This window comes from Saccopteryx leptura, chromosome 6 (assembly GCF_036850995.1).
Source record: "Saccopteryx leptura isolate mSacLep1 chromosome 6, mSacLep1_pri_phased_curated, whole genome shotgun sequence".
In the NCBI taxonomy this organism is placed as follows: domain Eukaryota; kingdom Metazoa; phylum Chordata; class Mammalia; order Chiroptera; family Emballonuridae; genus Saccopteryx; species Saccopteryx leptura.
Genome location: NC_089508.1, coordinates 69,580,954 through 69,607,022, shown reverse-complemented (window position 1 = coordinate 69,607,022; position 26,069 = coordinate 69,580,954). Strand labels below are relative to the sequence as shown.

The 26,069-nt window shown below is 43.0% G+C and overlaps 1 protein-coding gene across 1 annotated transcript in view; it reads left to right on the top strand.

Annotated features, from left to right (window-relative positions):
• SLC27A2 (solute carrier family 27 member 2) overlaps nucleotides 1–23,808 on the top strand; it is a 64,707-nt gene extending 40,899 nt beyond the window's left edge. Inside the window, exons 5-10 of the mRNA XM_066388298.1 lie at nucleotides 4,894–5,088; nucleotides 11,664–11,754; nucleotides 12,307–12,505; nucleotides 13,985–14,082; nucleotides 21,400–21,530; nucleotides 23,351–23,808. Coding sequence (XP_066244395.1) covers nucleotides 4,894–5,088; nucleotides 11,664–11,754; nucleotides 12,307–12,505; nucleotides 13,985–14,082; nucleotides 21,400–21,530; nucleotides 23,351–23,527 — 891 coding nt within the window. The 3' untranslated portion in view covers nucleotides 23,528–23,808. The remainder of the gene's footprint in view (nucleotides 1–4,893; nucleotides 5,089–11,663; nucleotides 11,755–12,306; nucleotides 12,506–13,984; nucleotides 14,083–21,399; nucleotides 21,531–23,350) is intronic.
• Nucleotides 23,809–26,069: the final 2,261 nt, after the last annotated feature.

Here is a 26,069-nt window from a genome sequence, read left to right as displayed (position 1 = left end):
CCCAAACAGGGGAGTGACGAGAGAGATGAAGGCACAGGTGCAGGAAGGAGAGCGAAGGGAAACCCCATTCCTGAGGAGCAGCTAGTCCAGACGGGAGGAAAAGGCTAATAAAAGCCTAATGGAGAAAAGCAAATTACATCATCTGATCAATTTCACCAAAAGGAAAATTTTACTCACAAAAATTGTGATATTGGGAAAATGGAAGAGTTTAATTCTCATCTAACACAATAGGAAATCAATAAATAATGTCTAAAGTTGATTAATCAAAAGATAGCAGTGTAAGCATTGACTTTAGAAATCAAAGGATAAGAAACAGCTGCAAGAGTTAGAAGTGTCGGCCTCTGGCAGTAAGCTCAGGTAAAGGATGAGGACAGGAGAGCAGAATGAACAGCTTTCTTCATTTAAAAGCCTTTCCATACTATTTGATTCTTAAACTATGTGTGTGTCACTCTTCTTTCTCAGTTAAGGAAAAGAACACTCTCAGAAGTCACATCGATTTGAATTTGAATTTTGCAGCAACTCTGTTGCTACCTGTGTGATTTTGGCCAATTATTTTAATCCCTTTGTTTTCTCAGTTATAATAAGAAGCAAATGCTGTAGTACCTCTCACGTTCTGATAGGATTCTTTAAAAACAAGTGAGACAGTACAGGTCCAATGCCTGACACATAGTAACACCCTCATTGAAAGTTCTCTGCTTACTCTACTTGCCTGTTGCCCCACATTCCTCTCTGGATACCCTGACCTCTCACCCTTCGTCAGTGATTAAATCCTAGTGTGCATGTAAGTCCCCCGGGGTGTGTCTGCATGTTGCAGCTCCCCTCTAATGTGGAATAGAAGTTTTGGTCCTTATTAAAGAAAACTGAGCTAGATGACCCTTGACCTAAAATACCTTTCTTTCTTTTGAGGAGTGGCTTTGGTGATATGGAAACACCATTTCTCCTCTGGGAAAGGAAACCCCGAGTCGCAGACAGTATTCTCAGGCACTGGTGAGCGAAAGGTTAGGTGAGAACCAGCCAACTCAGAAGGCTCCAGGATCTTGCGGTCTGTGTCCACAAACATTTCCAGCCTAGAGCCTTAAATCCCTTCTGCTGACATAATAAGATCCTTCAGTTTATAATGAAAACTGAGCCCATGATAGTGCGACTATAGCCCAGCTACCTGCCACCCACAGGTGATAGCTGCACCTGTGAGGCTGGCCCATTTCTCGCACACCCAGGGCACCTGCAGCCTCCTGTGCCCCGCCTCCCCCTACCCCCACCCCCCACCCGCCATGCCCTTGTGCTGATGTCCTGGCTACTAACTGTTGAACAGGGAAGTCAAGGGTCTCCTGGTAAAGGTTATTTCTTCTTTTGCTGCAGGGATTGCACTATATGTAAAGCACAGGTGTAGAGACTGCAGATGGGATAGAAATATATTTGGCCTCAAAGGTATTTACAATCTAATGGGAGAGATAGGCGTTCTCCATCCATTTCACAAAGAAATGAACTAGAAGGTGATTGTGGGCTGCCTATGAAATAAGTAATGTCTTGAGTTTACATGTTGGAATGCTATTTTGGAGCTTCTCACACAGGCCTGGGAGCAGGTAAGCCCCAGGTCAGGTCATTATTTTTAAGTGAGAGTAGGTATTCTTTAAGTATCAGTGATGTTTTATTCCTGGAGTGGCAGTGAGGAACAGCAATGGTGAGGGTGAGGGTGGTCTCTGAAAAGCTGACAGTTCTTACTGAGAACAGTGCCTTATGGACAGATATGGTGACCATACAATTCATTATCCAAATGGAGACTCTTGAGAGTAAAAAGAGTATAATAAGCACATCAGGACGACAGGCATAAGCCAAGACAGGTCTTGGCAAAGCAGACATATGGTCTCTCTACTTATGTTACTTAGTAATTATAAAAGAGAATAGACTCAGTGACCTATGGACCTAGTGTTCATGCAGGTTCAGAAGCTTTCTGGGTAACTCTCCAACACACCCCCATTAGACTGTAAACACCTTTGAGCCCAAATATACTTCTGTATCACCCACAGTACCTGGCACCGGTCTCTATACTTCTCCTCCTCGGTAAGGTCACTCAGGGGGCCAGTTTTTACCAGTGACCTGCATCTGTCTTCCTCTCTGGTTAGGATCCCTGAAAGAGCTTCACCACCTAAGTTTTGACCAAGAAGCTACTTAACAATTAAATGCATATATGCTGCTTCCCTGGTCTCTTGGCTCCTCCTGCAGGGAAACCAATTCAAGGATTGTTTTGGTTTGGTTTATCACTGCCTTCTCACACATTGTCCCCTTTATCAGAGAGCTCCCAACCTCTATCTTCAAACAGTTCTTTTCAAAGAGGAACTCTTATTCCTAAATCACTTCACCATGAGTTCACAGACTTCACCATGATTTCGCAGAGGAAATATGTGTTCTTTAGAGCATTTGCTCTTATAAGGTGACCAATCGTCCTCCTTTAGGGAGGACAGTCCTTCTTTTGTAAGTTTCATCCTCCCGGAAAAAGTATCCTCCTACAAGGCCTGACCTGTGCTGGTGCAGTGGATAAAGCGTCAACCTGGAACACTGAGGATGCTGGTTCAAAACCCTGCACTTGTCTGGTCAAGGCATATATGGGAGTTGATGCTTCCTGCTCCTCCCCTCTTCTTTCTCTCTCTCTCCTCTCTAAAATAAATAAATAAATGAAAAAATTTAAAAACAATATGTAAGCAAAAAAAAAGTGTCCTCCTACATGTCCTCCTTTTTTGATATTGGAAGACTAATCTGTAAATGTCCGTATTCGATCGACGCAGAGTCGATCCATTGTGTGTGATGTGAGGTATTTGTATTTGACATGACGATTCGTCAAGGATCAGTACAGAGATACAATTATGAGACAGACGTATGCGCTCCACACGGGAGACCTTGAGAGAGCACACGATATACCGAGTGCACAAATGGCTTTGTGTACTTCTTACTGAAACATGACACAACACATACGACATTTTAGACACACAATTATTTCTTTCTCAGTGAATATTGAATCATAGACAGGTAAGCACAATTCACATTTTATTAATTCATTATCTATTTAATAATTTCTAAATACATATTATTTTATTTCCTAGTATTTTCCTGAAATTCGAATTTTAAAGTGGAAATCTAACCTCAAACCGTATCTATTAATAATGCATTTTGATTAAATAGTTACATAAAACAGACATTTTTTAATTAGAAAATGATAAATACACCCGAATATCACTCCAAATCAGTGGTTTTGTTTGTTATTTAGTTTTTACTAAATGAGTACTTTTTTCTTACAGTTATTATTAAAAATTAATAGGCATATAAACATAATTACAATATAAATGTTTTTCTTATGCATTTATCATATTATAGTGTATTATTGTTGCAATAAATAAAATGCTTCTTTTATTTACGATATTGTTTTCTTCAATTTATTTTTGTACTCCTTTTCATTGTAAAAAAGTTGGTTCCCTTACTTTTAAGCAAAATGCTCTTCAATCAAAAAAATTAAAACTCAGTGTTTGAGGAGAGGCCTATTACCTAGCACTTTCACCTTGTTCCATTTGGGGTGTTTTTTGTTAAGAGTAAAGGTCATAGAGTTACAAAATGTGCAAGTTAAAATTATACTTGTTTATTTACCTGCCTCTCCTACCAGGCTGTGATACCCTTGAGGAGATCGCAAAAATTAATAGCAATTGCCTTATTAATATAAAATATCATTGATGACGATGACCGTAGGTTTAGACATATTTTCAGGGGCCTCGTAAACAATGCGGTGGAATAGAATGCCACCCAGTCTTAACCCCACCTCCCTTGCTGACACAAGCTCTCCTTTAGTTCTTACACTCAAACAGCTTTTCCTTTGTGATCTTTATTTATAGCAAAACATACAGCTCCCAGGCCACCTGAGGCAACTGGGAGCCAGTTTCCTCCCACTCTTCCTCGTCCCATCCCAAGAGGACAGTTTTCATCATCTTGGTCTTGGGGCCTTTGGGTCTCTCTGTGAAATGAGGACATGATCGAGATTCTTCTCTCCAGTCCCCTCAGGCTCTCGCATTATTGCTCTTTATTGACTGTGGAAAGTTACTCTGTCTTCCTCCTTGGATGTGTTCCTAGGTTTCTTGCTTGTGAAGTGAAAATCATTGCTTCAGATTGCTTTAGCTCTGACAGATCTTTGCCGTTTGGCCCCTCCTTCAGCAGTTCACTGAGGCTTACCAGCCCCATCAAGAGAACAGTCAATACATTGTTCTAGCTTCGGATTAGATGCGGACTAAAAGTTGGCATCACTTAGTTCTGTCGAATTGTCTCACCTTGCCTCTTAAAAATCAAAACAGGCCTGACCAGGCAGTGGCGCAGTGGATAGAGCATCAGACTGGGATGCAGAGGAACCAGGTTCAAGACCCCAAGGTCACCAGCTTGAGCGCGGGCTCATCTGGTTTGAGCAAAGCTCACCAGCTTGGACCCAAGGTCGCTGGCTTGAGCAAGGGGTTACTCGGTCTGCTGTAGCCCCACGGTCAAGGCACATATGAGAAAGCAATCAATGAACAACTAAGGTGTCGCAACGAAAAACTAATGATTGATGCTTCTCATCTCTCTCCGTTCCTGTCTGTCTGTCCCTATCTATCCCTCTCTCTGACTCTCTCTACCTCTATAAAAAATAAAAATAAAAATAAAATAAAAATGGAAAAATCCAATTCTCTGGTTATTAAATCAGAGGACTGCCTGTTGGCCCATACTGCATGCATTGGGGGTAGGGGTAAGTGTGTGGGTGACAGAAAAGGTGTGCACCAAGGTGGATTCGTAACCAACGTAAACATGTAGAAACATAAAGGCAAATATTAATATGTAAGTACTGTCTCCAGAGATGTTTTGATTGTTCTTCTCTTCCTCCAACAGAAACCAAATGATCGTGATCACAAAGTGCGAATAGCAATGGGAAATGGCTTGCGAGCAGATGTGTGGAGAGAATTCCTGAAGAGATTTGGAGACATTCACATTTATGAGTTATATGGTGCCACTGAAGGCAATATCAGCTTTATTAATTATACAGGGAAAATTGGTGCTGTTGGAAGAGTCAACTACCTACAGAGAGTAAGTACACTGAAAATGAGAGTGTATATAACCAGTTTGCAGAATATAGAAATTTCTTAAAAGCTAGGTCATAATGATGTTATTATCAGCTTTCATGAAACATCAGAGCTGTGGTCCATCCATATTACCAAGAGAGATTTTGCTCAGTCTCCATAACAAGGACCTTAGAAAAATAGGATGCTCTACTTAGAAATCTTAATTTATGTAAATAACAACCTTTGCCATCTGCAGTTCAGGTCAAGTATTCCTGATGTCATTTGTACTTGTATATGGTAAAATACCTGAACTGAAGGTTACCAGTTCCATATGTTTACCATACTCTGTGAAATGGTGAAATGTGATATTTCTTTATCATCATGCTGTGGATTACAACCACCTGGGGAACTTTTTACAAATATAGGTGCAGGGCCTCACCCCCCAACCTTTGGATGCAGATGTCTTGAGGTGGGGCCCAGGCATCAGCGTTTTTTGAAACTCTGCAGCCAGGGTTAAGAAGCAGTATCTTGTGAACATTTGTGTTCACCTACTAACTGCATTAAAAAGATATTTCAGGTGGTGGCGAAGTGGATAAATCATCAACCCGGGATGCTGAGGACCCAGGTTCAAAGTCTCAAGCTCACTGAATTGAGCGCAGGCTTGTCAGGTTGAGTGCAGGGTTGCCAGCTTGAGCATAGGATCAACATGATCCCATGGTCGCTGCCTTGAGCCCAAAGGTCTCTGGCTTGAGCCTAAGGTCACTGGCTTGAGCAAGGGGTCACTGGCCTAGCTGGAGCCCCCTAGTCAAAGCACAAGTGAGAAAGCAATCAGCAATTAAAATACCACAACTACGACTTGATACTCCTTGTCTCTCTCCCTTCCTGTCTGTCTGTCCCTGTCTGCCCTCCCTTCTCTTGCTAAAAGATATATATATATTTCCCAGTTTTTAATTGAGATATAATTGACATATAACATTATATTAGTTTTACATATACAACATAATGATTCGATATACATATATTGATATATTGCAAAATGATAATCACTTAACATTTATCATCTCACATAGTTACAATGTTTCTTTTGATAAGAACTTTTAAGATCTTCTCTCCAGGCAGTGGCGCAGTGAATAGAGCGTCGGACTGGGATGCAGAGGCCCTGGGTTCAAGACCCCGAGGTTGCCAACTTGAGCGTGGGCTCATCTGGTTTGAGCAAAGCTCACCAGCTTGGACCAAAAGTCACTGGCTTGAGCAAGAGGTTACTCAGTCTGCTGTAGCCCCACAGTCAAGGCATATATGAGAAAGCAATCAATGAACAACTAAGGTATCGCAATGAAAAACTAATGATTGATGCTTCTCATCTCTCTTTGTTCCTGTCTGTCCCTATCTATCCTTCTCTCTGACTCTCTCTCTGAAAAAAAAAAATCTCTTAGCAACTTTCAAATATGCAAAATACTGTTATTAACTATAGTCCCCATGCTATGCATTACACCCCCAGGACTTATTTATTTTATAACTGGAAGTTTCTACCTTTTAACCACTTTTACTCATTTTTACCTACTCTTCACTCCCACCTCTGGTAACCACCAATCTGTCTTCTAATTTTGTTTTGTTTTTCAGAAACCACATATAAGTGAGATCATGTGGCATTTGTCTTTCTCTGTATGACTTATTTCACTTAGCAAAATGCCCTTAAGTTCCATCTATGTTGTCACAAATGGCAAGATTTCCTTTAATGGAATATTATGAAATAATATTCCATTGTGTATATACACCACACTCTCAATGGACATCTACATTGTTTTCTTCTTTTTGCTATTTTAAATAATGCTGCCATGAAAAAAAATAAAAATAAAAAATAATGCTGCCATGAATGTGAGGTGCATACATCTTAGCAAATTAATGTTTTCATTTTTTTTGGATAAATACTCAGGAGTGGACTTGCTGGATCATATATATGGTAGTTCCATTTTTAATTTTTTGAGGCACTTCCATACTTCTATCCGTAGTGGCTGCATCAATCTGCATTCTCACCAACAGTGTGCGAGTTTTTTCCACATCCTCTCCAGCACTTGTTATTCCTTACCTTTTCAATAGTAGCCATTCAAACAGCTGTGAGATGGTATCTCATTGTGGTTTTGATTTGCAGTTCCTTTAGAATTAGTGATGTTGAACATCTTTTCATGTACCTGTTGGCCATCTGCATGTTTTCTTTGGAAAATGTCTATTCAGATTGTTTGCCTGTTTTTTTAACTGCATTTTTTTTTTTTTTTTTTTTTTTTTTTTTTTTTTTTTGCTATGAGCAGTTTGAGTTTTTATTGAGTATTTTGGATATTAACCTTTTAACAGATATATGATTGAAATTTTCTATTTTTAAGCCAGCTCACATAAACATCTCTTTTATTGCCTGAGATCTCCAGACAATCTCTTTGCCTTTCTTGTTCTCAAGCAGTTGGTCTTCCAGATGACCATCCAGTCTTCAAAATTTCAGAAATAGTCAGCAAATTCTGAGCCTATACTGCCTTGAGCAGTCACTGTCATCTTTGGGCTTCTGGTAACCCATCCTGCCTGGCCACAAAACTGTCTCCTCAGAGCTTCCAAGCAACTTGTGCCCCGAGGGACTGCCTAGCAGTGTAGAGAGACAGTGATCCATAAGATCTGGCTCTAGAGATCAAATTTCAACACATTCAAGTACTAGCCAAATGACCTAGGGCAAATCACTTTATGTTCCTTAGATGTCAATTTCATCATTTGTAAAACAGATTAAAGAGAGAAAATAGAGAGCTCAGTGCCTGGCTCTTTATCAACTCAATGTTGATAAAGAAAAAAAATTGTTGGAAGAATTCAGTTAAATAATTATTAGCCTGGCCCTGACCGGTTGGCTCAGTGGTAGAGCGTCAGCCTGGCGTGCAGGAATCCCAGCTTCGATTCCCAGCCAGGGCACACAGGAGAAGCGCCCATCTGCTTCTCCACCCCTCCCCCTCTCCTTCCTCTCTGTCTCTCTCTTCCCCTCCAGCAGTCGAGGCTCCATTGGAGCAAAGTTGGCCCGGGAGCTGGGGATGGCTCTATGGCCTCTGCCTCAGGCACTAGAATGGCTCTGGTTGCAGTGGAGCAACACCCCAGATAGGCAGAGCATCGCCCCCTGGTGGGCATGCCAGGTGGATCCTGGTCGGGTGCATGCAGGAGTCTGTCTGACTGCCTCCCCGTTTCCAGCTTCGGGAAAATACTAAAAATAAATAAATAAATAAATAAACAAATAAATAAATAAATAATAATTAGCCTGACCAGGTTGTGGCACAGTGGGTAGAGCATTGGACTGGGGCATGGAGAACCCAGGTTCAAAACCCCGAGTTGCCAACTTGAGTGCAGGCTCAACAGCTTGAGTGCAGGGTTGCTGGCTTGAGCGTAGGATCACAGACATGACCCCATTATTGCTACCTTGAGCTCAAAGGTCGCTGGCTTGAAGCCCAAGGTCGCTGGCTTGAACAAAGGGTCACTCGCTCTGCTGTAGCCCCCTCCCATCAAGGCACATATGAGAAAGCAATCAATGAACAACTAAGGTGCCGCAACAAAGAATTGATACTTCTCATCTATCTTCCTTCCTGTCTATCTGTCCCTAACTGTTCCTCTCTCTGTCTCTGTCACTGAAAAGAAATTATTATAATTATTTTTAAAAAGTCATTAGAAGATATAGCCCAAATGCCTGTCATATAACAGCCTGGAATGAATGTTAGCTGTAATGATTATTTTCATTCCATTCCTTATGTTCTGGCCTGGTCTCTAGGCATTCCCAAGTCCGAGGAACCTCCCTGACAATGACAGCCAGACCTACACTACACAGGTCCCTTCACTGTCCTCCATATCTGTGCCATCCAATATGCCAGCTCCCACTCCCCCTCTCTCTTTAAATAGGTGTGGCTATTTAAATTTAAATTATATAAATAAACTTTTAATTTAGTTCATCCTAGCCACATTTCAAGTGCTCAGTAACCATATTTTGTGATTACTGTGTTGCACAGTACAGATATAGAATATTTCCATCATTGTCTATGGACAAACTGCCCTGAACACACCCAGTCTCACCAGAATATTTCCATCAGCACAGAAAATTCTAATGGGCAGCACCACTAGAGACTGAGAATCACTGTCCTACTCGCCACTGGAACCACTACGGAGAGGGGTCCATTTGCTCTAGTTTCAGTACAACCTGAACTGTCCCAAATCTAGAAGAGCCAGGCCTAAATGCAGTTCAAAACAAAAGAAGTCACAAAGTTGAGGTTAGGCACAAGCTCTGTGAGTTGTTACAGTGAGTTGCAAGGAAACTTTTGTTTCAAACCAAACCTGAGAGCATTAGAAGTTGGTGCTGTTCACCCATCTGCTTCTCCATCCCTCCCCCTCTCCTTCCTCTCTGTCTCTCTCTTCCCTTCCCGCAGCCAAGGCTCCATTGGAGCAAAGTTGGCCCGGGAGCTGGGGATGGCTCTATGGCCTCTGCCTCAGGCACTAGAATGGCTCTGGTTGCAACAGAGCAACACCCAGATGGGCAGAGCATCGCCCCCTGGTGGGCATGCCGGGTGAATCCTGGTTGGGCACATGCGGGAGTCTGTCTGACTGCCTCCCTGTTCCCAACTTCAGAAAAATACAAAAAAAAAGAAGTTGGTGCTGTTACTAGTCCTTTTTATTGCATCCATTAATTGCCATGTTTTATTGTCAATTTTTCTAGTTTAAACAAATCTGTATGTTAAAACTAAGAAAAGGTGTGTGGGTAAATGGCCCTGTAATTGATGTGGAAAAAAACATTAGTTACCACCCCAATTTTTTTGCATTCTTACAAATAAAGATCTGTATTTGTTAACTATAAATGCTACATGACTTTTAATGGTTATCTCCTACTATCAAAGCACGTAACTGGTTAATTTATCATATAGACTTTTGTGTGTGTGTGTGACAGAGACAGACAGAGGAACAGATAGGGACAGACAAGCAGGAAGGGAGAGAGATGAGAAGTATCTTTGCTGCAGCTCCTTAGTCTCCTTAGTTGTTCATTGATTGCTTTCTCATATTTGCCTTGACTAGGGGGCTACAGCAGAGCGAGTGACCCCTTGCTCAAGCCAACAACCTTGGGCTCAAACCAGTGACCTTGGCTTTTAAGTCAGTGACCTTAGGCTCTAGCCAGTAACCATGGGGTCATGTCTATGATCCCACACTCAAGCCAGCAACCCTGCACTCAAGCTGTTGAGGCCCCACTCAAGCCTGATGAGCCCGTGCTCAAACCGGTGACCTCGCGGTTTTGAACCTGGGTTCTCCGTATCCCAGTCCAATACTCTATCCACTGTGCCACTGCCTGGTCCGGCTATCATATAGACTTTAATTTAAATTTTAAATGGACACAGTAATCATAGCAAGTAATTACATCTTAAATATTGTCATATTTGTACCTATGAGTTAATAGAGAAAATGATATACTTCTTGCCCTTACTGAATTATATAAATATAAATTTTTATGCCATTAAATTATACTATATCTGAACTGTGATAGAGTTTTAATCATTTTATAGCCATGGCATGAAGTAATTATGCCACTGAACCTTAAATACACTGGAGAACGTGTGTCTGGAAAAGCAAGCCATCTAACAATGGCGTAATAAGGTTCTCCAAGATTTTATTTTTATTTATTTATTTATTTATTTTTATTTTTATTTTTTTGTATTTTTCTGAAGCTGGAAACGGGGAGAGACAGACAGACTCCCGCATGCGCCCGACCGGGATCCACCCGGCACGCCCACCAGGGGGCGATGCTCTGCCCCTCCGGGGCATCGCTCTGTCACAACCAGAGCCACTCTAGCACCTGGGGCAGAGGCCAAGGAGCCATCCCCAGCGCCGGGCCATCTCTGCTCCAATGGAGCCTCGGCTGCGGGAAGGGAAGAGAGAGACAGAGAGGAAGGAGAGGGGAAGGGGTGGAGAAGCAGATGGGCGCCCCTCCTGTGTGCCCTGGCCGGGAATTGAACCCAGGACTTCTGCACGCCAGGCCGACGCTCTACCACCAAGCCAACCGGCCAGGGCCAGGTTCTCCAAGATTTTAAGTACCCACTTGTGATATATCCACCAAAAAACAAGTATGAGAATGTTCTTAACAGCTTTATTTTTAATAGTCCAGAACTGTAAATGATCTAACTGCCCATCAATAGGAGAATGGATAAATATTGTTGTATATTAATACAAGGAAAATCACATGGCAGTAGAAAATAAACTACTGAAACAATGTGGATGGCTGAGCATCACACATATTATGTTGAGTGAAAGAAACAGGTACAAAGGCAAATATTTTTATTTATTTCATTTATTGGGAGTTTAAGACTACTTGGCAGTGATAAAAATCAGAATAGTGGTTAACTTGACAGAAAGGGGCAGGAAGAAACTTTTTAAGGTAATGAAAATGTTTCATATCTTGATCTGGGTGGTAGTAACATGGATGTATGCATATATGAAATTCACCAAGCTGTACACTTAAGATATGTGTTATTTATATACTTTATTCATGCTATGCCACAATAAAAAAGAAAAGTGAAAATGTACGCTTAAATTATGTTTTCATTTCGTCAGAAAGTCATACCTTATGAGCTGATTAAATATGATGTTGAGAAAGAGGAACCTGTCCGAGATGAAAATGGATATTGCATCAAAGTTCCCAAAGGTACGAGGGATTTTTGTTCAATTAACCTTGACCAAGTGACTCTTAACAACTAACTTATCATTGCTAAAATTATCAGAGTGGGGGGGGGGAAGCAATTTATTTTTGTACTCTCAGAAATAGTTACAGAAACTCCTAAAGATGCTAATTTAACCACTACATGTAATATAATTATAGTTTGAAACCTAGCTTAACAACTTCTTGTGAGGTAAGCATTTTGTGGGAAGGGACATGTAAGACTGGTTGCAAAACTATTGTTTCAAGGAGTCTTTACCTTTCAGCTTAAACTACTGTTCATTTGTCTAATTATGTATGTAAATCATTATTGTCTAAAAGGTTAGCACTTTAAAAATTCCAAATGTGTGACCATATAGAGCAACATACTGTGTGTGCATAGTGTGTATATGTGTACATATGATGTACATGTATATACATGTGTGTGTGCAACCAGCTTGCTGCTGATGAGTTTCATGGCATCAGTTTTAAGAGAAAGTTAATAATAAAATTTGCCTACTGCAAGCACATTTCAGAACAATTTACTTTCTTCTGTCTTAGGTGAAGTTGGGCTCCTGATTTGCAAAATCACACAACTTACACCATTTACTGGCTATGCTGGAGGAAAGACTCAGACAGAGAAGAAAAAACTGAGAGATGTCTTTAAGAAAGGGGACCTCTATTTCAACAGTGGAGATCTCTTAATGATTGACCATGATGATTTCATCTATTTCCACGACAGAGTCGGCGATACATTCCGGTTGGTTTCTCTGAATTATTGAGAAACGTGCCCAGTTTGGCTTAATCCTAAAGGGGAATCGCATTCCACTTTGATTATGGTACTCCATTTTCTTCTCTATAGTGTGCCAACTCAACCTCCTGTGTTCCTAGAAAAAAGGAGCAGCATACAGGAGGGGTCGCTCTGATGCACAGCTGAATTGGCTGAGCAACAGCAGATGAAAATAAGGTCGAAAACCCGTGTCTGATTTTTGGATCCTAAATAGCTTAGTCCGTCCAATTATTCTGTTTATTACCGGTCACTCTTAGCACAGCCAAGGATTTTCACAGTCTCTAATTATGGGGCTTTTCTTCAGATAAAATCAAATGCAAGTGAAAGCGGAACTGAGTTAGTTGAAGAGGAGGTAAGAGGTTCCGATCCCCACTTGCTCCCCTCCCTCCCACTCTCTATCCCCAACCAGGTTCTTTCCTAGGGAACGCCCAATCAGCGCAATGTCATGGTAAGAGACTATGAAATGAATTCCCAATAACAGTACAGTCTTCCAGCCCCGTAACACTTTGGTTTAGTCAGCTTCCTTCCTATGTGAACTCCCCGAGGCCAGGCCCAGCTCCTCGCACAGTGCCTGACACACATGATTACTTTTTGCATTAATTAATGAGGAAGAAATGGAAGTTGGCTGTAGTAGAGTGTGGATGTGTCTGAACGTGAATGAGGAGAACTGAGCTCCCAGGCTCACCTCTGCCTCTGACCTTCTGTGTTAGCACGGCTGGTAACCTTTCTCAACCTCTTGTTTCTTCACCCGTGACATCAGGGTCTAATTATGTGTGTAAATCATAAATGACCCTCTGGGTTCTTTCCATCTGTAATATCCCATGACTCAGGATCCCTACCATTATTTTATGCCACCTCCATGTTACTGAAAAGATACGTCTGAGAGATTTAAAGAATTACATATTTAAATGTAAAGCATAAGTAATTTTATGGAGTGAAAAATAGCACATGATTGGGCACTAACATTGTAGTCTCTGCAAATAAACTATGATATCTTATTCTTATTAAAAGCTTTGTCATTGGCCATGAAACCCTGAAATACAAGTATGAAATTTTATTAAACAGAAGCTCACTAATTCAGTTAAATAGCAACCAAAGTTAGTGAAGGAGGAAACTGAGAGACCTACATATAGCGAAAAGTCATTGAGGGGTTTTTGTTTTATTTCCAGTGCCTTTCTCAAGCCAAGTCTATATTTTATTAGAACAACATCATTCTGTGTAGCATGTTTCCTGCAGCTAGAGTGAAATCCCACTTTTTATTATTGAGGTCTATGCCTTTGTTCCTCAAGCAGGGTGCCTCTCCCATGACAAGGTTGGGGAGGATGGGGCCCAAGGTGCGGTACAGAACGTAGCCACCCCACAGAGGTCTGGAGGAAAGCAGCTGTTCCGTCTTTGCATCCTGAGCCAGAAACTACCAAGGACCTCTGCTAACCTTGACTTTTCTTCCAGATGGAAAGGGGAAAATGTGGCCACCACTGAAGTCGCTGACGTACTGGGACTGGTTGATTTTGTCCAAGAAGTGGTTGTTTATGGAGTGTCTGTGCCAGGTATGCACAAGATAGTATAAACCTATGCCAACACCAAACATCATGTTAACCCCAGAGCAAAGTAGGTCATGGCTTTCTCCTGTCAGCTGGAGGATCAAACAACTCTTTCAGCCATTTGGGAGTAAGGGGCTTATGTCTGGTTTATGTCCCTTTATAAAAATCAGCCAGTTAGTACATCGGAACCTGGTCTTCCTCTGTGGTTCAGTTCCCAGCTGGGCTCTTGGGTCAGCCTGATCTCTCCAGGACACAAGGTCCCAGGCAACTTGGCACTCCTCATGAAAAGACGCATCACGTTGGATGACTGGGAAATGGTACACAAGACACAAAGAGGAGCAAGCGCAGCTGCTAGGAGAAAATACTGGGAAGGAGCTGATTTTGCTCAGACTCTTCTTTTAAAGTAGGTCCCTGAGCCAGCCCACTCGACTGCGTTTCAGAATCATGACACAGAGCGGAGTCACCACACCTGCAGATCTGCTTCTGCCAGCAGAGTGGGGCATGCCAAAGTCTGATTTGGGGTCGTGACTCCGATATCTGCGGGTCGTTTGACTTCAGGCAAATCTCTAAAATTAGGGATAGTACCACTTCTGTAGTTAAGATTGTCAAGAGAACTAATTCTTTTCAATTACATAAATAATAAAATTATATTTACCATGTATGTACTGAGGGTTGGCATGAGAAGAAATTGGGGGGTTTTTGTTTGTTTGTTTGTTTTTTGTATTTTTCTGAAGCTGGAAACGGGGAGAGACAGTCAGACAGACTCCCGCATGCGCCCGACCGGGATCCACCCGGCACGCCCACCAGGGGCGACGCTCTGTCCACCAGGGGGCGATGCTCTGCCCCTCCGGGGCGTCGCTCTGCCGTGACCAGAGCCACTCTAGTGCCTGGGGCAGAGGCCAAGGAGCCATCCCCAGCGCCCAGGCCATCTTTGCTCCAATGGAGCCTTGGCTGCGGGAGGGGAAGAGAGAGATAGAGAGGAAGGAGGGGGGGTGGGGGTGGAGAAGCAAATGGGCGCTTCTCCTATGTGCCCTGGCCGGGAATCGAACCCGGGTCCCCCACACACCAGGCCGACGCTCTACCGCTGAGCCAACCGGCCAGGGCCAAGAAATCGTTTTAATTATAGATGTCAGGGAGGATTCAAACTTCTAAATCACCGTCCAAATCTAAGGTGCTAGGTGTATTAGTATTCCCCCAGAACTCAGGTTTTGGGACTCCCACTTACATTCAAAATGGAAATCTCTTAAGTCCCTTTCTTCCTGAACAGTGATGGTTTCACATGACCTTTTGCTGTCTTTTTATTTTATAAAGAATGTTCAGGACTTTCTATAACGTGTTCCTCTCTAGCCCTGTGGCAGTGACATGATGAGAAGTGTAACCACATCTTGGGTCACAGTGTGAGAGTTGCAGAATACCCCTCATGTTGGACCTTAGGCTGAATTAACAGCAGGGTGGTTGTCAGCTCTCACAGACCCCACCTGGCATGTTGCACACACTGTTAAATACCAAATTTAAAATGGTAACAACACACAAGAATGCGTAGGAGAATGCGAGAGAATCCGGGGAGTATACTGGAAGGACTGAGCCAATGCTCTTCCAAGTGTGATAAACCAGCAGCAGCATTGTCCTCACCCAAGAGCTTGTTAAAATACGATTGCTCAGACCCACCCCAGACCAACTGAATCTGACTTTCTGGGGTGGGGCCCAGGGAGCTGTGTTTTAACAAGCCCTTGAAGTGTTTGTTTGTTTGTTTTTTGTATTTTTCTGAAGTGAGAAGTGGGAGGCAGAGAGACAGACTTCCCCATGCACCAGACCGGGATCCACCCAGCAAGCCCACTAGGGGGCAATGCTCGGTCCATTTGAGGCAATGCTCCGTGGCATCCGGAGCCATTCTAGTGCCTGAGGCAGAGGCCATGGAGCCATCCTCAGTGCCCTGGCCAACTTTGCTCCAATGGAGCCTTGGCTGTGGGAGGGGAAGAAAGAGATAGAGAGAAAGGAGAGCAGGGAGGGGTGGAGAAGCAAATGGGTGCTTCTTCTGTATACCCTAGCCGAGAATCGAACCCAGGACATCCACATGCCCAGCCGATGCTCTACTGCTGAGCCAACCGGCCAGGGACTGGAAAACTTTTTAAAGCTCATCTCTAATGATCAGAACCTCTGGAGTTTGGGACTCAGAATCTTTATATTTTTTTAATTCCCAAATGACTAGTAAGGTGTAGGACTCACTGATATAGAACAAAGAAGAGGAAGCTAATGGTTTTCAAATAATTGGAGACAGTCTGTTAAAACAGGGAGCTGGTGTGTTCATGTTGCTTCAATGCACAGAATGAAAATTAATGGGTTGAAATGACCAGAGAGCAAAATTTAGCCTGAGAACTCTCTTATAACTAGAGGAACCAACAAGAGAATGGACTGTCCCCTGAGGAAGGGAATGCCCTACCAACTGGAGTGTGTAAAGAAGCAATTGTCCACCCTGGATCCTGTGAGAATTCTATATAAGAGTGGAAAATTAGAGATGAACTCTCAAGATTAGAGACTCTGAAAGTCTCCCAGCTCTCTGATTCTGTGATCTTCACAGGGGTTTCCCAGATCTGTTTTGGACTAGGAGGGAAATTCTTGGTTTGGGCTTAGAATGGAGTTCACTTTTTCTAGGTGTCACACCAGAACTGTCTGACTACTCTCTAGAACTTTTATTTTGTTTTGTTTGTTTGTTTTTTGTATTTTTCTGAAGCTGGAAACGGGGAGAGACAGTCAGACAGACTCCCTCATGCGCCCGACCGGGATCCACCCGGCACGCCCACCAGGGGCGACGCTCTGTCCACCAGGGGGCGATGCTCTGCCCCTCCGGGGCGTCGCTCTGCCGTGACCAGAGCCACTCTAGTGCCTGGGGCAGAGGCCAAGGAGCCATCCCCAGCGCCCAGGCCATCTTTGCTCCAATGGAGCCTTGGCTGCGGGAGGGGAAGAGAGAGATAGAGAGGAAGGAGGGGGGGTGGGGGTGGAGAAGCAAATGGGCGCTTCTCCTATGTGCCCTGGCCGGGAATCGAACCCGGGTCCCCCGCACGCCAGGCCGACGCTCTACCGCTGAGCCAACCGGCCAGGGCCAAGAAATCGTTTTAATTATAGATGTCAGGGAGGATTCAAACTTCTAAATCACCGTCCAAATCTAAGGTGCTAGGTGTATTAGTATTCCCCCAGAACTCAGGTTTTGGGACTCCCACTTACATTCAAAATGGAAATCTCTTAAGTCCCTTTCTTCCTGAACAGTGATGGTTTCACATGACCTTTTGCTGTCTTTTTATTTTATAAAGAATGTTCAGGACTTTCTATAACGTGTTCCTCTCTAGCCCTGTGGCAGTGACATGATGAGAAGTGTAACCACATCTTGGGTCACAGTGTGAGAGTTGCAGAATACCCCTCATGTTGGACCTTAGGCTGAATTAACAGCAGGGTGGTTGTCAGCTCTCACAGACCCCACCTGGCATGTTGCACACACTGTTAAATACCAAATTTAAAATGGTAACAACACACAAGAATGCGTAGGAGAATGCGAGAGAATCCGGGGAGTATACTGGAAGGACTGAGCCAATGCTCTTCCAAGTGTGATAAACCAGCAGCAGCATTGTCCTCACCCAAGAGCTTGTTAAAATACGATTGCTCAGACCCACCCCAGACCAACTGAATCTGACTTTCTGGGGTGGGGCCCAGGGAGCTGTGTTTTAACAAGCCCTTGAAGTGTTTGTTTGTTTGTTTTTTGTATTTTTCTGAAGTGAGAAGTGGGAGGCAAAGAGACAGACTTCCCCATGCACCAGACCGGGATCCACCCAGCAAGCCCACTAGGGGGCAATGCTCGGTCCATTTGAGGCAATGCTCCGTGGCATCCGGAGCCATTCTAGTGCCTGAGGCAGAGGCCATGGAGCCATCCTCAGTGCCCGGGCCAACTTTGCTCCAATGGAGCCTTGGCTGTGGGAGGGGAAGAAAGAGATAGAGAGAAAGGAGAGCAGGGAGGGGTGGAGAAGCAAATGGGTGCTTCTTCTGTATACCCTAGCCGGGAATCGAACCCAGGACATCCACATGCCCAGCCGATGCTCTACTGCTGAGCCAACCGGCCAGGGACTGGAAAACTTTTTAAAGCTCATCTCTAATGATCAGAACCTCTGGAGTTTGGGACTCAGAATCTTTATATTTTTTTAATTCCCAAATGACCAGTAAGGTGTAGGACTCACTGATATAGAACAAAGAAGAGGAAGCTAATGGTTTTCAAATAATTGGAGACAGTCTGTTAAAACAGGGAGCTGGTGTGTTCATGTTGCTTCAATGCACAGAATGAAAATTAATGGGTTGAAATGACCAGAGAGCAAAATTTAGCCTGAGAACTCTCTTATAACTAGAGGAACCAACAAGAGAATGGACTGTCTCCTGAGGAAGGGAATGCCCCACCAACTGGAGTGTGTAAAGAAGCAATTGTCCACCCTGGATCCTGTGAGAATTCTATATAAGAGTGGAAAATTAGAGATGAACTCTCAAGATTAGAGACTCTGAAAGTCTCCCAGCTCTCTGATTCTGTGATCTTCACAGGGGTTTCCCAGATCTGTTTTGGACTAGGAGGGAACTTCTAGGTTTGGGCTTAGAATGGAGTTCACTTTTTCTAGGTGTCACACCAGAACTGTCTGACTACTCTCTAGAACTTTTATTTTGTTTTGTTTGTTTGTTTTTTGTATTTTTCTGAAGCTGGAAACGGGGAGAGACAGTCAGACAGACTCCCGCATGCGCCCGACCGGGATCCACCCGGCACGCCCACCAGGGGCGATGCTCTGCCCACCAGGGGGCGATGCTCTATCCCTCCGGGGCGTCGCTCTGCTGCAACCAGAGCCACTCTAGCGCCTGGGGCAGAGGCCAAGGAGCCATCCCCAGCGCCTGGGCCATCTTTTGCTCCAATGGAGCCTTGGCTGTGGGAGGGGAAGAGAGAGACAGAGAGGAAGGAGGGGGGGTGGAGAAGCAAATGGGCGCTTCTCCTATGTGCCCTGGCCAGGAATCGAACCCGGGTCCCCCGCACGCCAGGCCGATGCTCTACCGCTGAGCCAACCGGCCAGGGCCTCTAGAACTTTTATTATTGCTAGAACTTTCGGCAGTGATGAAAGTGTTTTCTATCCACACCATCCAAAATGGTATCCAGTAGCCACCATGTGACTATTGAGCAACTGAAATGCGGCTAGTGCAACTGAAGAACTAAAATTTTTCATTTCAATTATAATTAATTTTAATAGCCATGTGTGAACACTGGCTACCATATTTGACAGTACAGTTCTAGAAAAACCCTGGCCAGATCTGCTACATTCTGGAACCTTCTCTCTGGAACCTTCTCCTTGGACCAGCCTCTAGGAGTCAGTGCAGAGGCCTGAGACCCAGCAGGCTTATTTACCTCTCAGTGAACGCCAGAGCAAGAAGCAATGCCTGAAGATTTCTGTTGCATCAGCTTCTATCTTAATTCTAAAAGAAAATTATTAGCCCTGGCCAGTGGCTTGGTGGATAGAGTATTGGTCCAGCATATGGACATCCCAGGTTCGATTCCCAGTCAGGGCACACAGGAGAAGCGACTATCTGCTTTTCCCCCACTTCCTCTTCCCCTTCTCTCCCTCTTCTTCTCCTGCAGCCTGTAGCTTGATTGGAGTGTGACCCTGAATGCTGAGTATAGATCCATTGGAGTGCATGGGCCTCAGGCACTAAAAACAGCTTAGTGCTTGAGCATTGGTCACAGATGAGATTGCTGGGTGGATCCTGGTCAAGGCACATGTGGAAGTTTGTCTCACTATCTCCCCTACTCTCACCTAAAAAAAAATAAGAAGAAAGGAAGGAAGAAAGAAAATTATTGGAGACATTTGAGATTCCTGAGACAGATGCCTTCTAGATCAATGGTCCCCAACCTTTTTTGGGCCATGGACCAGTTTAATATCAGAAAATATTTTCACAGACAGGCCTTTAGGGTGGGACAGATAAATGCACAAAATAAAATTATGCAACCGGCGTAAAAACTGTGGTATTTTTAAATATAATTGTTGAACTTACAAGACAAGCATCAAGAATGAGTCTTAGACGGATGTAACAGAGGGAATCTGGTCATTTTTTAAAAACAAAACAAAACATTGTTCAGTCTTAAATATAAATAAAACGGAAATAATGTAAGTTATTTATTCTTTCTCTGCGCACCGTTACCAAATGGCCCATGGACCGGTACCGGTCCGCGACCCGGGGGTTGGGGACCACTGTTCTAGACAGCTACCAGGGTCTCCTAGAGAAAAAGAGCCAAGTGTCCTGCCTCCCTCAGATGAGAGGTGAATAAAATGAGGGTGTGTTTCCTTTCTTTTAATTTTTTCCTCTTGTTTTCCTCCTTTTTTAGAGCCGTAGGTAAACACGCAATTACCATGGGAGAGATTTTGAAAGCTGGGACCCAGGTGACAAAGGGCAGCTCCTTCTCTCTCTCTGGTTACAGCTAAGTAGCTCAGGGAAATGGACCTGGGCTCATGCCAGGTCTCCAGGATCAGGTAGAAGAAAGATTAGTACCTAATTACCACTATCCTCACAAGGAAACAATGGTAATTGTAAATACCTCTCAACTTAACTGCTAGGCTTTGACAGGGAAGAAAGAGCTGTTAGGATCTGTTTTCTCTGTAGCAAGCTCCACCTCTGGGGACAAAGGATATCAGATGGAGGGTACAAAACAGCTCACCCGTGGACCCTGTCCTCTACATTCCCTAAATGCAGAGAGGCAGAACGCTTCCTAGAACAATCTAAAGAACAACCTACGCTCAATTTTTCATAAGTGGAGCAAGGTCTTTTCACTGAAGTAAAAAAAAAAAAATTCCTTTAGCCACCAGTTTGACCTTTCCCCTCAAGTGTTTTCACCTTGCTACTAAAAAGGATGGCGATTTCACACACAGGATCTAGAGCCAGACTGCCTCAGTTCAGTTTCTGACTCTTCCTACTATTTGCTGTGTGAACTTGAACAAATCTCAGTGTTTTTCAAGCCTCAGTACCTGCATCTATAACATGGAGGTGAATTTGAACATCTTCGTAAAGGTTAAATGAGATAGTCCATAAGACCCGACATATAATAAAGATTCAATCAAAGTATAGCTGCTATCAGTAGTAGTCGTAGTAGTAGTATTTTCACTTCAGAATAACTTTGACATATATTTGAAATTAAAATTCCAATTCTCCAAAAGACACTTATGCCATAATGGTGTCTCAGCCCACTGTTCTTTGAAACAGCAAAGCTTGTAAATAAAATAATACAACACATCTAATATTTTTTCACTTTATTTTTAGGTCATGAGGGTCGAATTGGCATGGCCTCAATCAAGATAAAGGAAGACTGTGAATTTGATGGAAAGAAAATCTTTAAGCACATAGCTGAATACCTGCCCAGCTATGCTAGACCCCGGTTTCTAAGGATACAGGTGAGACCTCCCATTACCAAGTTCAATTATCCTCTCTCATGAAGACCCCTGTCTCTTAGGCAACAACTCCACTTCTACCATAGCAACCACACTGGCCAAAATTTCACTGCCCTTTCCAGGAAGCTCAATAAGGAAGAAGAAATACCAGAAAAATGTAACTAGCAGAAACCAAATTCTAATCCTTTTCATCCTAAAATTGACAGGCCAATTCATTCAGCAATAGTATTAGCAAATAACTCACAAAGTCTGTGTTTGAGGATCTATGAGAGACACTTAAAACAGAAATTCTTCGACCCTACTATTTATTATTTTTCAGTTTTAAAGAATGGTAAATCCACTGAAGTCCTACACTTTTCTCTGGTGTGAAATTTAATTGGCCATCGTTAGCCGGTAGGAGCTACCAAAGGTTTAGCTATCATCACTAGAAGGATTTTTTTTTTCTTTCTCAAACATTAAGCCAGTGGTGGGATTCAAATAATTTAACAACTAGTTCTCTGCCCTAATGACCATTTTAAGTATAAAAAAAAATATTCCAAAAGGTAGTTTATTATTTCATGCATTTAATACTTTAATAAGAACAACAAAAGAGGTACACAAAAGTAGATTGCTATAAGAAAGACTTTTAAAATATTAATAAAAAATATTAAATAATACATAACACAAAACAGTAAAACTGTTATTTAAGATGTTTCCCTATTTCCTTCTGATTGGAGTCCTCACTTGCAATGTTTGCACCTATGGATGGAATGAACATGACTTCTGGAGCTTAGAACACGCTGTTGCACAGATGAACATTCAAAAAGAGTAAGGAATGTAAATTTGTGATTTCCACTTTGGGTGGCTGCCCAGGCGCCCACTTTAGAGAGAACCCTGATTACAAGTGCCATTTTAACAACCGGTTTGCCAAACTCAACAGAAAATTAGGTATTGGTTTGCCGAACCCGTGCAAACTCGCTGAATCCCACCACTGCCTTAAGCCCTTGGTTAGTTTAAAACTCTCACTTTTAGACTTTGAGCTCTAGGATTCTGAAGAGTTGAGAAATTTTAGATCACCAGACATTGCTGTGACTATAAATTTATTTCTGTTGATTTTCATAAAACACTGACATTTTGCCTTTATAATGAGATGGTTGAGAGAGATGAAAATTGAAATATCCTCAGATCATCACCTATTAATTGGAGGAAAAACCAATCTTCAGTCTCACAGACAAATGGGCTGAAAAAAGAGCGTTGTCTGTGTGTAGATGACCCTCTAGCCCCAGCCACCTTTAACTAGGGTATTTCTTTTTCTTTTAAGTTTTATTTATTTATTCATTTTTTTAGAGAGGAGAGGGAGAGACAGAGAGAGAAAGAGAGAGGAAAGACAGAGAGAGAGAGAAGAGGGGGAGGAGCTGGAAGCATCAACTCCCATATGTGCCTTGACCAGGCAAGCCCAGGGTTTCGAACCGGCGACCTCAGCATTTCCAGGTCGACGCTTTATCCACCGCGCCACCACAGGTCAGGCTAACTAGGGTATTTCAGTAGTACCTGAAGCTCACCAAGCAACAGACTCTCTACTCCATATCTCCCTGTCTGCAGCCCCTCACTCCCCATGGTTGATCGTATAGCTTTAAGGGAAAGAAAAATACTTCCACAAAGCCCTCCCCCACCGCCAGTGGATCTTCAGAAAACAGGATGTATCCATATCATACAAAACTAGCATTCATAGCTCTCAAGGGACCCAGAGATGCCAGTCCCCTGCCCCGCTGCTACCCCTTTCTCTGCATCCTAATCTGTTTGCAAAAACACTACAGCAATGTGAACCGTTTGATGTTTTTCAGGACACCGTTGAGATCACTGGAACTTTTAAGTACCGCAGAGTGAACCTTGTGGAGGAGGGCTTTAACCCAGCAGTCGTTAAAGATGCCTTGTATTTCTTGGATGACAAAGAAAAAATGTATGTGCCTATGACTGAGGACATTTACAATGCCATAAACGCTGAAGCTCTGAAACTCTGAATATGCTCAGGACGCCAACTCCTATTTCCAGAAAGAAAATGAATGGAGCTAGTATAGTCACTTGACATAATTCAACTTTACTTTGATCGAAGAGTGTGATGTGCATTTTTTATGCAAAGCAGTAAGTGGAGTCTTTTCTAAATTACACCTGAACCTTCACAACTGAAAAGATTTAGAAATAATTATTTTTCAATGTGCACCTACTGTTTGTATTTGCAAACCATGCTTGTTAGAGGGAGGGCATGATTTTTCTTAATCAGTAATAAAATAGATGAACACAAGCATGTGACATGGCACTCTCTTTCCTTTATTCTAAATGTAAACTAATGTACTTTATTCTAAATGTAAAACAATGGACTGAGCCAGACAGTCTCATTGGTAACTTTTACAGGTGCCATAATGATAATAGCATTCTAGGTAATATATGGCAAGAAGCTGAGAAGTAGGGGGCAGGAGGGAGAGGGGATCACCAAGGAACAGCCCAAGGGCAATCTAGCTCCAGTTTAAGGTCAACCCTCTCCACTGAATAGCATCCTGGCCACTGTCTAAAATAGCATTATCCAAAACATGAGAATGCCACCTAGAGTTCTTAAAGACAACTAAGCATTAGCATCAGTGTTCTATACATAAAAGATGTCCAGTAGATATTTTTTAGTTACATCAAGGGTTGCAAACCCAAGTGTCTTCAGGATTCACATTGCTAATGTGAACCAGAGAAGCAGGTCGCAAACTAAGGTGGCAAATTTGAGGACAGCCACTACTCAGCTTCCACTGGCTGATGATTGTCCTGTGGGAATACAGCTCAGGCGCTTCAGGATCTTCTGATTCTTCAGGAAACAGAAACTCAGATATATATGTGAATCTCCCAATGTTTAAAATGTGAAGTCTCAAAATCTTTTAAACTTATATGCATCCCCAATGAAATGTACCTGTGGACCAGGTAAGTCCCGGATCTCCAGTTAGCACCCGCATCCCACGTGCTGCTCAGCCCTCAGCTGGTTTCAGACTACAGCCAGTCTCCTGCCAGAGTGCCTGTTCAAGGAGCTGAGGCCTGTGCATGGCACAGGAGGGTCTGACACCAAATCACTGATTCAAAAAAAGATAGGCACTCCCATGTTTGTTGCAGCATTGTTTACAGTGGCCAAGATCCAGAAACAGCCCAAGTGTCCGTCAATGGGCAAGTGGATTAAAAGGCTGTGGTGTGTGTGGTATGTATACACAATGGAATACTACGCAGCCATGAAAAAGAAGGAAATCTTACCTTTTACGATGGTTTGGATGGACCTGGAGATTATTATGCTAAGTGAAATAAGCCAGGCAGAGAAAGACAAATGTCATATGACCTCACTTATATGTGGAATCTAAGGAAAAAAATGAACTGAGGAACGGAATAGAGGCAGAGGTGGAATCACAGGGACCAGAGGGACAGCTGTCAGAGGGAAAGGGGAAGAGGTGATGGGATCAGAGAAGGTAAAAGGATTAGTGAAATTATATATACATAACACAGAAATACAGATAGCAGGACAGCAGGTCCCAGAGGGAAGAAGGGTGGGTTTGGGGAGGAAGGGGGCAAAGGGGGTACAGATGGGGACATAGGGGGGCGAGGGTGTTGTATTCAGTGGGACGCTTGAAACCATGTTAACACAATAAATTAAAATTAATAAAAAAAAAAGTACCAACACAATGTCCTCAGTACCTCAGTTTGCTCGTGTGTACACAAAATTAAGTCATTACCTGTTACAGATAAGTAACTCTAAAGACTGATTTTTCTCTTTTAAAGGGCTCAGGAACTGTGCCCATAGAAATATCTGCACAAATCATAATATAAAAGTACAAATGGATATTTTTTTAAAACATAAACAGATGTTCATTTAATCATTCAATAGGTTTCCAATTTCAAATGTGTTGTCTGGAAACGTACTCCATGCATAGATAGGCTGGTACAGGCACCAAAATAATTCAGGGATAAAACTAGGAAATGTCAGCATAGGAAACTGAAGGTAATGAGAACGAGTATAAAAATGGATAAGATTAATCAAGTGCTGTGACCCGCCCCAAGAGATGATTTGTTAATGTGTTGCTGGTTCGCACATCCACTCTGTACTTGATCTTAGCCAAAAGGCTGAGGAGCAATCGTACATCCACTCGACAAGCATTTAGTGGGTGCCTGTTATGGACCGACAGATGAGCTCAGCCTTAGTGTGATGAAGTTTCCCAAGCCTCTATCTAGGAATCAGGTCAGATATCCAAGGAAGGCTTACTGGAATAGCAACCCCTAAAAGGTAGGTCCTCTCTTTGTGTTTTAACTTTATTTTACAACAGTAATTACTTTGTCATTACAGTTGGTGGGTTTGCATGAAGTCTGTAAAGAAGCAGCTAACGTGAAGGCAGGTGCTACATACTTAGCATCAACCCAGCACTATTCAAGGGGAGGTGGGCTGAACTGGCCAATACAGGTCTTCCAGTTGGCATAGCTGCTGTCTCCCCAGAGTACACGGAGTACCATGTTGTAGTATGTATTTATAGCTGACAGTCTATTCCG